The following is a 13,111-nucleotide window of genomic DNA, read 5'->3' as shown; positions in this document are numbered from 1 at the left end:
GCGGGGGAAGAAAGCGAAAGCAGGGACAGGGGCGGGGGGAGAGGCAGCGCAGATCAAACAGCGAGCGAGCTGGAGGGGAGAGGAGGGGGTGCAGGACCAGCCAGAGGGAGTGAAGGGGAGAAGCAGCCAGCGCGAGCGAGGCTGCTCGCTGCCAGCCCCTAGGAGCCCGGCAGGCGCCTGCTGGGAGGGGAGTGCCGGGGCCGGATCAGGCTGGACAGGCACAACCTCTCTCCGCCGCCTGACGCTCCCTGGATGCCCGCAGCCGCTCCCGCCCATGGTTCTCCGGCGTGGCCAGGCGCACTGGCTGCGCGGCGCGCCCGGGGGCCCGAGGCGATGACTCGCGGCAGGAGAGCAGAGCGCTCCCCACCTGCCAGCCCGAGCCCGGAGGAGTGACAGTGCCGCGCTCTGTCCATGCGCTCCTAGCTGCCCCGGCATGGATGTGGCCAACACCACTACCTCCCCTACCGAGCAGTCCTCCGCCAGGGGCCAGGGCGCCGCGGTGACCCTCAGCTACCAGCTCCTCACCTCCCTCTTCCTGGGCACCCTCATCCTCTGCGCCCTGCTGGGCAACGCCTGTGTCATCGCGGCCATAGCCCTGGAGCGCTCCCTGCAGAACGTGGCCAACTATCTCATAGGCTCCCTGGCCGTCACCGACCTGATGGTGTCGGTGCTGGTGCTCCCCATGGCCGCCCTCTACCAGGTGCTGAACAAGTGGACGCTGGGGCAGGTCACCTGCGATATCTTCATCTCCCTGGACGTGCTGTGCTGCACCTCCTCCATCCTCCACCTGTGCGCCATCGCCCTGGACAGGTACTGGGCCATCACGGACCCCATAGACTATGTCAACAAGCGGACTCCTAGGCGGGCGGCTGTGCTCATCAGCCTGACCTGGCTCATCGGCTTCTTGATATCCATCCCGCCCATGCTGGGCTGGCGGACGCCCGAGGACAGGTCGGACCCCGACGCCTGCACCATCAGCAAGGACCACGGGTACACCATTTACTCCACCTTCGGCGCCTTCTACATTCCCCTGCTGCTGATGCTGGTGCTCTACGGGCGGATCTTCAGGGCGGCCCGGTTCCGGATCCGCAAGACAGTCAAGAAAGCGGAGAAGAAGAAGACCACCGACACCTGCCTGACAGTCTCCCTGGACTGCCAGCAGAAGAAAAGCAACGGGGAGCCCAGCAAGAGTTGGAAGCGGACGGTGGAGCCCAAGCCTAGCGCGTGCGTCAACGGGGCCGTGAGGCACGGGGAGGCTGGAGCCGCTCTGGAGGTCATCGAGGTCCAGCACTATCACAACTCCTCCAAAACCCACCTGCCCCTGCCCAGCGACCCCTGCAGCACCCCGCTGGCCCCGTCCTTCGAGAAGAAGAAGAACGAGAGGAGCACCGAGGCCAAGAGGAAGATGGCTCTGGCCAGGGAAAGGAAAACGGTCAAAACCCTGGGCATCATCATGGGCACGTTCATCCTCTGCTGGCTGCCCTTCTTCATCGTGGCCCTGGTCTTGCCCTTTTGTGACAGTGAGTGCTACATGCCGGACTGGCTGGGGGCTGTCATCAACTGGCTGGGCTACTCCAACTCCCTCCTCAACCCCGTCATCTACGCCTATTTCAACAAAGATTTCCAAAGTGCTTTTAAGAAAATTATCAAGTGCAAGTTTTGCAGGCAGTGAAGGACACTCCCTACTCGGGGGCTCCCTGCGCTTGCTTCATTAAACTCCACATCTCTTCTGCTACTAGAGTATCTGCTTGTGCCCCCTCCCCCAGCCACCGGTGACCACTCTCCCCAACACTGCGGCAGGGGCAGCTCCAATTTGCCGCGCAGCACCAAAGCGTCTCCTCCACTACTCGTGACAACACACAGCGCGCGGCAAATCCAAGTAGTTCAGACTCCGGTGCAGCGTTTGCCATCGTTCGCAAGGGAGACAATACCGCTCCGGATTCCAATCCCTAGCTTCTTAAAGAGTTACAAACTGACTCAGCCCCTTTCTGAACTACTGCAAACTTAGCGCTTGCAATTCAGCACTTTGGAAACTGACTGACCGGCACGTGTTCCCGAACTAACCTGAGCACAATCTGCTCCTCTGAGTTTACACAGTACTCAGCCTGTGTAATGACACCCTATTTCGCCATTTGTATTTATTTTGGGTAGACCTTGGGTTTGCAGATCGTTGCTTGTGGTCGCTGTTACCCATCTTGTCTGCCCGAGTAGCATCGGTAAAATAAACCATCCTATGCATAAAACCTTCTTGTCTGTTTTTCTTGGATTAAAAGAAGATTGCAGAGCACTCTGAGTCTAACCTAGATCTGGTCGAGTAAGTACGAACGTGGAAGGTTTGAAGCAGTTATTTCCATAGTGGAAGAAGGGGCTTAAAAGTTACGTCGCTGGCTGCGAGATTGAAAAGTGAATTTCGTTTTGGGGGGGAAAACACAATTTTATAACCTTTCAAGGTACTTCTGATCACATTACTAACTGATATGTCTGTACCATGTATTTATAATAGCCCGCTTGTTACGTTACTACCTTTCAGTGCATGGGAGTTACGTTGTTTATATGAGAAGGATTTTGCTAAACATGAAGTCATTACAATTCACCTAATTACAAACAGATTTTTTTAAAAACCACCCTAATCGAACGAGGATTTCTCATTAAGAAAACCCAGGGAACCCATCTGCGCGACTATCAGGCGCAAATAAATATATCAAAAATTCTTGAAAATAAGACGCAGGTTTTCATTTTGAAAAGCACTTTAAAAGTATTACTAGGAATCACAGTGCTCGTTTGGGAAACAAACAGCCGTGCAGCATTTTCCTGAAGTTTGAAACTATTTGCTAGGAGCAGCTTTCTCTCTCTTGCCCTCCCCCCGCCAAATCAGAGTAATCTCATTTTAATGCTGTGTAGTGAAAAGGGCAATTATGGGCTAAATCAATGAGTCTCTCTCCCAGCACAGGTGATTAGCTACGGTATTGTTGCCGAACAAACACTCATACTATAGCAAGGAGTAGAGTGTACTAGTCACTTCACTTGCAAAGTGTGGCAAAGTAAACAAACACTGTCAGCTCTGACTTCTTGGCAGTTCAGCAAAACTTTCCTGAATACTTGGCCCAATGCTAATTCTCTCCCCCCCACCCAAAACAAAAAAACCCCACCTCTGATTCAAGAAAGTTTTTTCTTTTTTTTATTTTTGATACTTTGCTTTTGATGAGAATGAAGAAATAATCTGATTTGTACTGAAAGGTATTACTAACAGCTCTTTCTTAAATCATAAATTGGGGTAGCCTAAACTGTGATTTCAACTGAATTGCTAGAATGTCTATTTTGTACAGTGCCTCTTAGTTTCATACAGGGTATGCATCGTGATCTGTTATTCTGTTCAGATCTGACAGGGTTGCATATTATTTTGCACTATTAAACGGGTTGAATTCCTTATATTTGGGAAGGTAGTTTGAGATCGAATGCTTGAGCCAAAAATACATATTTTTCTTCTTTAGTTTGTCGTAATCTGTACTACTTATAGGTAAATAGGAATGTTAATTCTGTGCTTCACGTGAATGTAAACGTCAAGTCGTTTATGAATTTAAACAGCCTTCAAAGTTAAATGATAGCAATGCTTTGAATATGTTCAGATAGTCTAATTTATTATAAGAACATTTATTTGACCTCATTTTCTCAATTAAAGTGAACTTTAATCTTATCTTCTCTTTTCTCTCTGATCACTCCTAACTACATGTACATTCTGGATTTTCTTTATTTGAAAACGAAGTTGTATTTTTAAGTGCAAAAAGATACCAAGAAAAATTAATATAGTCATTTATAAAGAAGCTGAAAATTTAGCCCACCACTGAAACTGAAGATCTTCTGACTTGAGTTCAAAGAACCAGCAAGTGCATTTTAAGTGACTAGTTTTAATTTTGTTGAACCTGTAAGGAATCTATCTCCACATACACATCCAGTAGCCGGCGTGTGTTTGAAACAATGATACAATCACACGTGCGTCTGTGTATGGGTGTGAGAGAGTGGGTTGGTGGTTTTATGTACATCTCACTTATATTTCAAATTTAAGCCTGTTTAAATTTAATCTGAACGGTGCATTCTAGCCTCCCCCCCCCCCGCCTCGCATTTTTTTACTTGCAGCAGAGGTCAGAATCTCCCAGGCATTTCAGAAACTTTAAAAGAAACTTGCTAAAGCTGAAAACTTTTATCGTAGCCAATAGATCGATGTGCCAGTTTCACTCTCCCCCTTTCACTCAAAGAGAAGCGATAGCTCCAGAGGAGGTGGTCCCCCTGTCCCAAGGAGGAAGCCACACGGTTTGCACTAGGGGTGGAAGGACAAAAACCGAGAACGTGTTTGCAGGAGGGAGCCATCTCTAAGGTCCCTCGATTGACCTGGCCAGCAGGTCGGTGTCTAGAGTGAAAGGGCTGGAAATGCCATCAGTGCAGCATGCTCCATTCTCAATTACGCTAGAGCACTGCTGCACCTAGGCAGAGTTCTTCATTAAAGGGCCTCCCCTGCGCACGCTGACCCCTAGAGCAGGAGGCAGGTCACCAATGGCCACCTGACAAAACCACCCATCATTAGCACTGGATCATGAGTGCTGGCTCGTTTGGCTTGTGACAGTTTAGGGATGACGTAAGCCAAAAGGCAGTAAGGAGCTTTAACTAACTGACTCAGACCTAGCCCTAGTCCAGAGAAACTGGTTTTAAAGGGACAGTAGCACGTTTCAGCCTGGAATCTATTTCCCCTCCCTAGCCCCTCTTTTTGTAGTCATCAGGGCGCCTCAGCTGCCCCTAGGAGGGGCCTCTCCGGGGGGTTATATGTCCCCAGTCTCTCGGGTACTTACAGAGCAGCTCCAAGAGGATTACGGGCCAGGAGCGGTAGTAAGGCGAAGACTGCAGCCCTCTGCTAAAACCATGAGTGTCTGCCATTGGCCCCTCATCTGCCGTCCTCACAATCTCCACTTCAGAGAAACGGGCCGCAGCTGGCAGAGGGGAGGGACGCAGCCTCACCTCTCGCACAGGGCTGGAGTTGTTTCCTTTTTCTTCAGGGACGAGACACTTATTTCCAAGCTGATCACTGCAGATAAAGCCCCAGCACCTCTCACTCAATCGCTCGGGATTTAGCCGGGTGAGATTTTGTTCTCTTGTACCCAGACTCCGGAGAGTTCCTGCAAGCAAAACTCTGGAGAACTAGTGAGAGAAATTCAGTTCAATGCAGATGCTGTGATCACTGATTTGTCTAGTCTAGGAGATGGTAGCTACTAGCCTGACAGCACTCTGGCCTTTTTAGTAGTCTGTCCATACTAATTAACCATGCTAATTGGGTGCTCCAAAGGAGGATTAAAATGCTAAAAGAAAGGAGCACTAGTTCCTAGCAAAGACTGTGTGTTAGCACTACAGGAAGAGGTAACAATACTCACTCTGATATGTATGTTAAAGAAAATGGGTGTAATTGCTGTGGTAGATATATAATGATGGGAAGAGGTTTCTAGTGTAAAACCAGAGCAGGTTAGTGTAGATTTTCCATTGGTTTCACAAAAAGGTGAAAAATATACTCCCAACCATCCTCATTTGCTTATTTTATCCCTGTGACTTTTTTTAAAACTAAAAATGTGCATCCATTCAAGGAGCCTGCAGCCATTATATGGAGATTACCTATCTCACAGAACTGGAAGGGACCTTGAAAGGTCATTGAGTCCAGTTCCCTGCCTTTACAGCAGGACCAAGTACCATCTCTGACATATTTTTGCCCCAGATCTCTAAATGGCTCTCTCAAGGATTGAGCTTACAACTCTGGGGTTAGCAGGCCAATGCTCAAACCACTGTATAACTAATCTCCCCCTCTTTCACATCATCAACAGTAGTGATACTCATCCCGGGGCAAGGTTGGAAAAAGAATTCTGAGAGTATTAACTAAATTTAAAAATATGTAGGCACAAAATATTGACATTTTATTTTCAAGTTTCCAGGTTGTTCCTGATAACTCTACCAACTTTTTCTTTTATATAGCAAAAAGTAGCAAACACACTAGAAATACAGAAACAACGAGTCCGGCTGCACCTTGATTACAGATTTACTTGGGCATAAGCTTTCATGGGTAAAAAGCCCTCACTTTTACCCACAAAAGCTTATGCCCAAGTAAATCTGTTAGTCTTTAAGGTGCCACCAGACTCCTTGTTGTTTTTGTGGATACAGATTAACACAGCTACCCCCTGATACTAGAAAAGAACAGATTAACCCCCCCACACACACACACCCCACCACCAATAAAATAAAAGAGGAGCAGGGGAAAAACACATGTACATGGAAGAGATAAAAGTTATTTCACTGAGAAAACTCAATTGGTGGGATCTGTACCTGTGAAGTGAAAAAATGCTGCTGGGGAATGTTAATACTTGGATCATGGCAGGAAAACACAAAAACAGGGTTGGGTTCTGTTGTCAGCTGAGACAAGGGAATATCACAGTCACTAAGCATGGAGCAAAGCAGAGTGCCCATTTATGGAAAGGATTCTAGAAAGTTGATATTATCTACACCTTCTCAGAAGAAAGGGTCAGATGCTCCACTTTTGAACATGGTATGATAATTCAGAGAAATCCAAGATCTCAAAGTTGGAGGCTTTAGGGCAAAACAAGGTTCTGAAAAGCTCCCCAGGGGATAATGCCAAAGAAATAATAGGGAGTAAAGAAGAGATAAGAAGCATCTTTATGCAGCAACAGGGCACTAGCATTGGAGGAGAAGGGAGAAGATAAATCACTTGGAAATAAAACCCATATAATTTAGAGAAGTTTCCTCTCCACCCCAGAATAAAAAGATTCAGCTATGCAAGCTGCTGTTTATAGAATAATGAAATCATAGGACTGGACAGGACCTTGAGAGGTCATCTAGTCCAGTCCCCTGCACTCATGGCAGGACTAAGTATCATCTAGATTATTCCTGACAAGTGGCTGTCTAAACTGCTCTTAAAAATCTCCAGTGATGGAGATTCCACAACCTCCCTAGGCATAACAATGAAGGATGGAAACAAAATATATGGGAAAGGAGGGTTTTCACACAGAAGCCTTTGACACAAGAACTCACTTGAAAATGTATCATGGTCTAGTGGGAAAGAAACAGCTGTATAGTGTGCAGCCGACCAGTAGGTCCATTGCATTAGGAAGGGAGTGGAGAAATGATGGATGCAGGAGAAAAAAAAAATCAGACTCCACAACGGGCACCTCTTTGAGAGATATCACTTCCATTATCCCTCATTTACTTTGGCGGGGTGAGCAACAGGACACACAAAAGATTATTCAGACCAAAAAGCCAGATTCTGATGCCCTCAGGTGTGTTGAATAGTACCTCACTCTGAAAATAGTCCCACTGAAATCAAGAGGAGAACTCACAAGAATTCGGTACTACTCAGCATGCGCAGGGACATCAGGATCTAGCCTAAAGACTAATTAATTATCAGGCAGTATGCTCAGCTCTTAAATAATAAACTCTAGAGACAGCAAGTAGAAAAAAAGGCAGACATCCTAAGGAGAATCTACCTTTGTGCTAAGCAACAAGGGTTTGAGAGTATTTGAGGTAAAGAATATTGGTCTGACTTCTGATCAGCTCTTATTACACATGTACAGCAGCTTGTGGGGAGCTTTTTCTTTTCCAGTATCTTGATGTGATACAATTAGAGTTAATCTGAGTAAACCTTAAGAGACAATGTTGTGCAGACAAATGGGTTAGCTATGTGCTTTCACTAACTGATGTAATTTCCTGATTTATATTTAGCTTTACTAGAATTCAACTTCTTACCAATTGTCTGTCTTTGCCCAGCTGCCAGTGACGTTCTTTATAGGTGGTTTTGAAAAAAATCACTATGCAGAAAATGTGGCACAGAACTGGTATATAATAAGCACGAAGGCTGATATCCTGTCCCCATTGAAGTCAATGGCAAAATTCCCATTCTCTTGCCCTGAGTTTATCATCTCTGATACAGAATAAATAGCCTGCTTTCAGGGATGGGACATTTTGTTTGTGAGATGTAGTTTTCACACTATCTTAATTTGATTTCCCAATAAGATTAAAAAAGGACTTACTCTTTTCAAAAGAAGAATCAAATCTATATCAAATCAATATTTGTGCTTGGTTGCAGTATTAGATTTGCTCCACTAACAAGCAACTTCCTCGCAGTTTAGAAAGCTTTATTTTCTTTCTAAGATGGTTGTTTAAGACCAGGCAATGAATACAGAGAAATTCTAAACGGAAAGCAAAAGCTTTTAAGTTTGAAATGGGGCTGGAGGGAAGTGATCCTCAACAGACGTCGTCAATTCCAAGTGATTCCCTATGGCAGCTATTGAGGCTGTAAGTTCTTTTTCATTTTAAAATGTTTCTTTGGGGTTTTGAAAAACTAAAGAAAAGATTTAAAAATGTCAGCAGTGGCAGAAGGAATTTTTCTTACTGTGTGGGACCGATCCAGTTCACACTGAAGTCAGTGAGAACCTTTCCACTGATTTCAAAGGTGTTGAACTAGGGCCTGAAGCCTAGTCTACAGTAGAAAAGATTTGCTGGTATAGCTATGCTGGCAAAACCCTCCCTGGTAGATGGAGGTTATACCAGCAAATGAATGATTTTGCCAGTATAGCTTGTATCAGTTCTCCAAACAAAATGAGCAACAGCAGCAAAAGCACTTTTAGGCTTTTATAACTGCATCCACTATATTAGGGCTTTTGTCAGTATAAAAACGTTATTTGAAAAAAAACAACCCCTCAATCTTAACCCATGTTACTATACTAGGAAAAGTTTCCAGTGTAGATCCAGCATGAGAAAGGAGTCCTAATAGTCACGTTTCAAGCTTTAAAACTGATTTCAAAATGCTTCTCCAAATATTGCTCCAAGAAACATCCTGAAAGTCACTTTTAGAACTGAGCTCTCCAGGGAATCACTTTTCATAGGGAAGATGATGACTGGGAGAGAGAGATTTTGCAGCCCCTTATGCTTTCTCCAAGAAAAATTTTTAACCATTCAAGCTTCAAATATGTCTGTGAGAAAATCCAAAATGGTTGCGCTGCTGCAAAGGGCTGCAATGGGCAAAAATCCTGTCATTGTCCTGCTGGCATCATGCTTTTTAAGTGAAAGTGCTATGTGTAAACGTTCTGCACCCTGAACTGTCATTTTGGAATGGGCTTTTAGATTTGTATATAGTGGAAGTGGCAAAAGCCCCTGCAATTCCAAAGAGACCCATTATTCCTATATCAAAACTAATTGTCTAATTATAGGAGAGTTGGTGACAAAATGGTGGTTTCCTAAATGCAAGAACAGAAGAGGGCTGCCAAATGTGACTGCAATGGATTGTTCTAGGTGCCCATTCCCAAATGTACACTCTGACTTCTTACTGCTAGTAACTGAAGGATTGGTCTGCCTACACCACGAATGGTGGAGGGGTAATATTCCATTAAATTAACATCTTTTCTCTATGGGCTATACTTTGCAAGAAGTTCCTGAGTCATGCACAGATCTGGGAGAAGGGAAGAGAAGATATGAATGCTGCTGAACATATAGTTTTAAACACTAATCAAAGTCAGTCATGGATGCAGAGGGAGAGCTGGATGCTTGTTACTTTCCAGAGCCAATCTTTCAGGACTGTAAGGCTCTTGGCCATGCTGCCTACCACCAGTTTGGTAGACCTAGAAATACCTTAGCTTTCTCTAAAATACCCAATAAGTTCCTAACCCTTTTTCTGGCAAAAATATTCTAGAGCATAATTGCTAGACCTGAAAGTCTGTCACTGTTTTTCCCTCTACAATACCCAGAGCTGGCTTTTGGGGTCAGGAAACCCATCGATTGTAGTTCCCTGTTTTGGGGAGGATCCCAGACTAGTCCATAGATATGGGGTACAAGATAACCTAGCTTGTTACAGATGGTATTTGTACTGGGGCAGCCTCCATCCTAGCCAGCTGCCTGCAGCTGAACTAATTCTCTTACTGAGCAGTCAGAGTTACCTCTGACCACAAGGAGGGAGTATCATGAGATGTATTGTGGCAAGAGACTCCCACGTTCTATTGTGGCTCTCACAATGACTTCATCTCTGACTAGCTGGTAAATGATTCAGAACCCCTCTGTAAAATGGGCAGAGATCACCTACCTTAGAAGGTGGTTGTGTGAAGTGTCTTTAAACCCCTCTATGAAATTCTCTATTCACCAGAACAAACACAAAATGCCCAGGCAGATGGAGGCCTTGTGGTTTCCAGCTCCCTTGCAAAACATTTTTCATGGTGGTGATTGCACACAGACTTCAGTGTGAGCAGCAGGAGGCTGCTGGTGAAAATTTCCAAACATTAAAATATGACAATAAAGTTTGGGACAGATGCCCTAAATCATCTACTAGTTAATCCCCCTTCCACCCACCTGCTCAGTGTCAAGCTGTCCCACTGAATACCAGTGTGAGAGTTGCTAAAAGCAGCCGCTTACACATTCAGGGACTTGAGTGAAATATTATTTCATAGATTTTGAATCTGCCTGATGGGTTGTTTTTGGCTACTTAAATAGACTTGCTTGCACTATATATAACTTGTCTACACTCCTTTACATGTTGAGCTATCATGCAGGGATAATTATCACAGAGCTGCCTCTGTAAGGATGTAGCCTGGATGGAAGCCTAACAGCAGCATGTAAACTCAGAGAAAGAAACTGGGTATTAGAGACTTATTGAAGACAGCATGTGAAATCAGAGGGAAAATCTCACCCTAAACTAGCTGTGCAATACTGACATTCCTTAAGTTCATCAGTTAACTATGTGTAAATGGGATATAGCAGGGCAAATTACATGCAGGTGTTTTTACAGTCACATACACCTCTACCTCGATATAACACTGTCCTTGGGAGCCAAAAAAATCTTACCGTGTTATAGGTGAAACCGCGTTATATTGAACTTGCTTTGATCCGCTGGAGTGTGCAGCCCCGCCCCGCTGGAGTGCTGTTTTACCGCATTATATTCGAATTCGTGTTATATCGGGGTAGAGGTGTACCTACACTTGGCAGAGGGAGTTTGGGCTTTTAAGAAAGAATTACAGTTTAAACCCTGAATTTTGGTGCTAAATAGCTACCAATCACTTCCAAAGTCAGAAATATCCTCTCTCTCTCTCTCCCTCTCTCTCTCACACACACAGCTAGGTTGCAAAGTCAAACACTTGAAAGTTAGGAAACTCCAGACTTATGGTTGCTTGTACAACCTCAACCCTATCTCCTTATGCAACTCTGCCTTCTGTCCTTCCTGAGCACTGAATGAGGAAAGATTCCTGCGGAAAAATAGTATGCAATTATGTGAAGAGACTGTATCATAATGCATATGCATGATGCAGAAAAATTAAGGTTGCAGAGGCAACTGTAAATCTGGCTTTGTGATATTCTGTTTAGGTGTCTTTAAAGCCAAATGTCATTCTGTAGTTTGAAAGAAAGTAGTTGGTTGTGATCTAACGCTACATGGTGTCAAAAGATAATTCGAATATTTAGCTATTTGAGAAGCCAGTGGTCCAACCTGGGCCTGAGGGCTGGATCCTGCAGGATGATTTTGTCTGGCCCCTGAATGATTTTCACCTGCATGCAGCCCTGAAGGCTCACTGTGCCTCCATGCTCTGTGGCAGCTGTAAGGCCATTGCCAGACTCTCCTCCCTGAGTCAGGATAGTTGCTTTCAAGTCTCTGCTGTGAGAATATCTGTGTATTGTGTTTATTGTCGTGTGTGCTGCGAGGAATTAAACATGGCATGTTACAATCTGGTGCAACAAGGTGCAAGTAACTGCAATGGCTGCAACTAAGAAAAAAAGCTAATGCAGAGAAATGGGTATTTCAAACTAAGTGGGAAGAAGATTGCTTGTTCATTAAGAGTAATGGACAACCATGATGCATTGTGTGCCAGCATGTGAGACCCTTTGCTGCTGTCCCCAACTTGCTATTACAAATATTGATGTCCACACTGGGACACTAGTGCAACCCTTCACCCCACCTTTCCTCAGGTTCTCACTAATATCTCATCTCTTCTCTTATTTGAATTTAATGTTACTTCTTTAGCCTCAATGGCTAAATCCTAACTAAAAAAAAAAAATATGATTCTAGAATGTGGAATTATATTTCTGTGCGTGTCCCACACGGGTGCCACCAAACTAGCATCCAACCCACAGCACTGAAAAGGTTGGTCTATTTTTCAGCCCAACCACAGGTCTTTTGGGCTCAAACATAGCTGTGAAACTGTTAGAATTTGTTAGATTTAGAACCTAAACATTTTGTTTTAATGTTCAAAATGCCACTAGACTTTCACTTAAAATTATACTGTAAAATAATGTTGCCAGAAGAACAGAGCTGGGCTTTGATTAAACTCCAGAACACCCAATGTGTCAGATACAGTACTTGAGCCATAGTCAGAGATCTTGCCCAGGCGCAGATTCAGCCAGCTGCCTTTCATCTGCAAATGAATCTCAGCCAAGCATCAATCAAGCTGGGAGATGGTGCACTTTATGTTTGATGTAAATGAAATGTACAGCTGGGTATTGCCCATGTATTGGTGGCACTTCAGTCATATTGTCTCACAGTTTCTCCCACTGACTTCCCATAGATGTTGAACAACATGGGGAGAAGTTTGAGCCTTGTAGAACCCTGCAGATGGAGGTCTGTTGCCCATTATAACTTTCTGGGTTTGGCCTTGAGCCATTTTGTCTGTTCTAACTTCCAGTCTCTTGAAAGTGGGAAAAGAGCATTCAACGTTATAGAGAGATCTAGCAGCATGAACATGAAGGTTTGGCCCTTGTTGATAGGCTGGAGGTTATCTCCCACAGCAACAAGTGCTCTGTTATGTGCCATGGCTTAAAGCCTGACTGAAAAGGCCCCAAGGACAGGGAGCTGACACTGGAGACTGCTAACTAACTTCTTGCACAGCTTGATTAGAGAGCAGAGGTTTGATATTGAGTGATAGTCAAGTTTTCAAGATTGCAAATCCCGAGTGACAGTTTCTTTAGTATTGGTCAGACTACTGCAAGCTTTAGGGTGGTGGTGGCAGATTCCCTTCTTCCAAGGTGGTGGTCACAATCTCGAATAGCAGGGCCCCTAGATGTTCTCGATTCTCATCAGCTGAGAAGGGTCAGGGTC

At 44.8% G+C, this 13,111-nt stretch overlaps 1 protein-coding gene across 1 annotated transcript; it reads left to right on the top strand.

The window, feature by feature from the left end:
• The first annotated feature begins 362 nt into the window (after positions 1-362).
• HTR1A (5-hydroxytryptamine receptor 1A) lies at positions 363-2,994 on the top strand. The gene has a single exon (XM_032794817.2). It carries the CDS (start codon positions 434-436, stop codon positions 1,670-1,672), a length of 1,239 nt encoding a protein of 412 aa, XP_032650708.1. The 5' UTR covers positions 363-433; the 3' UTR covers positions 1,673-2,994.
• The last annotated feature ends 10,117 nt before the right edge of the window (positions 2,995-13,111 follow it).

The sequence above is a fragment of the Chelonoidis abingdonii genome, chromosome 6 (genome assembly GCF_003597395.2).
Source record: "Chelonoidis abingdonii isolate Lonesome George chromosome 6, CheloAbing_2.0, whole genome shotgun sequence".
Lineage (NCBI taxonomy): Eukaryota > Metazoa > Chordata > Testudines > Testudinidae > Chelonoidis > Chelonoidis abingdonii.
Note: the sequence above shows the minus strand (reverse complement) of the source record. Positions and strands in the feature narration are given on the sequence as shown.

What these genes read in the sequence shown, in the direction of transcription:
- HTR1A (XM_032794817.2), top strand. Translation starts at nt 434, where the DNA reads ATGGATGTGGCCAACACCACTACCTCCCCTACCGAGCAGTCCTCCGCC.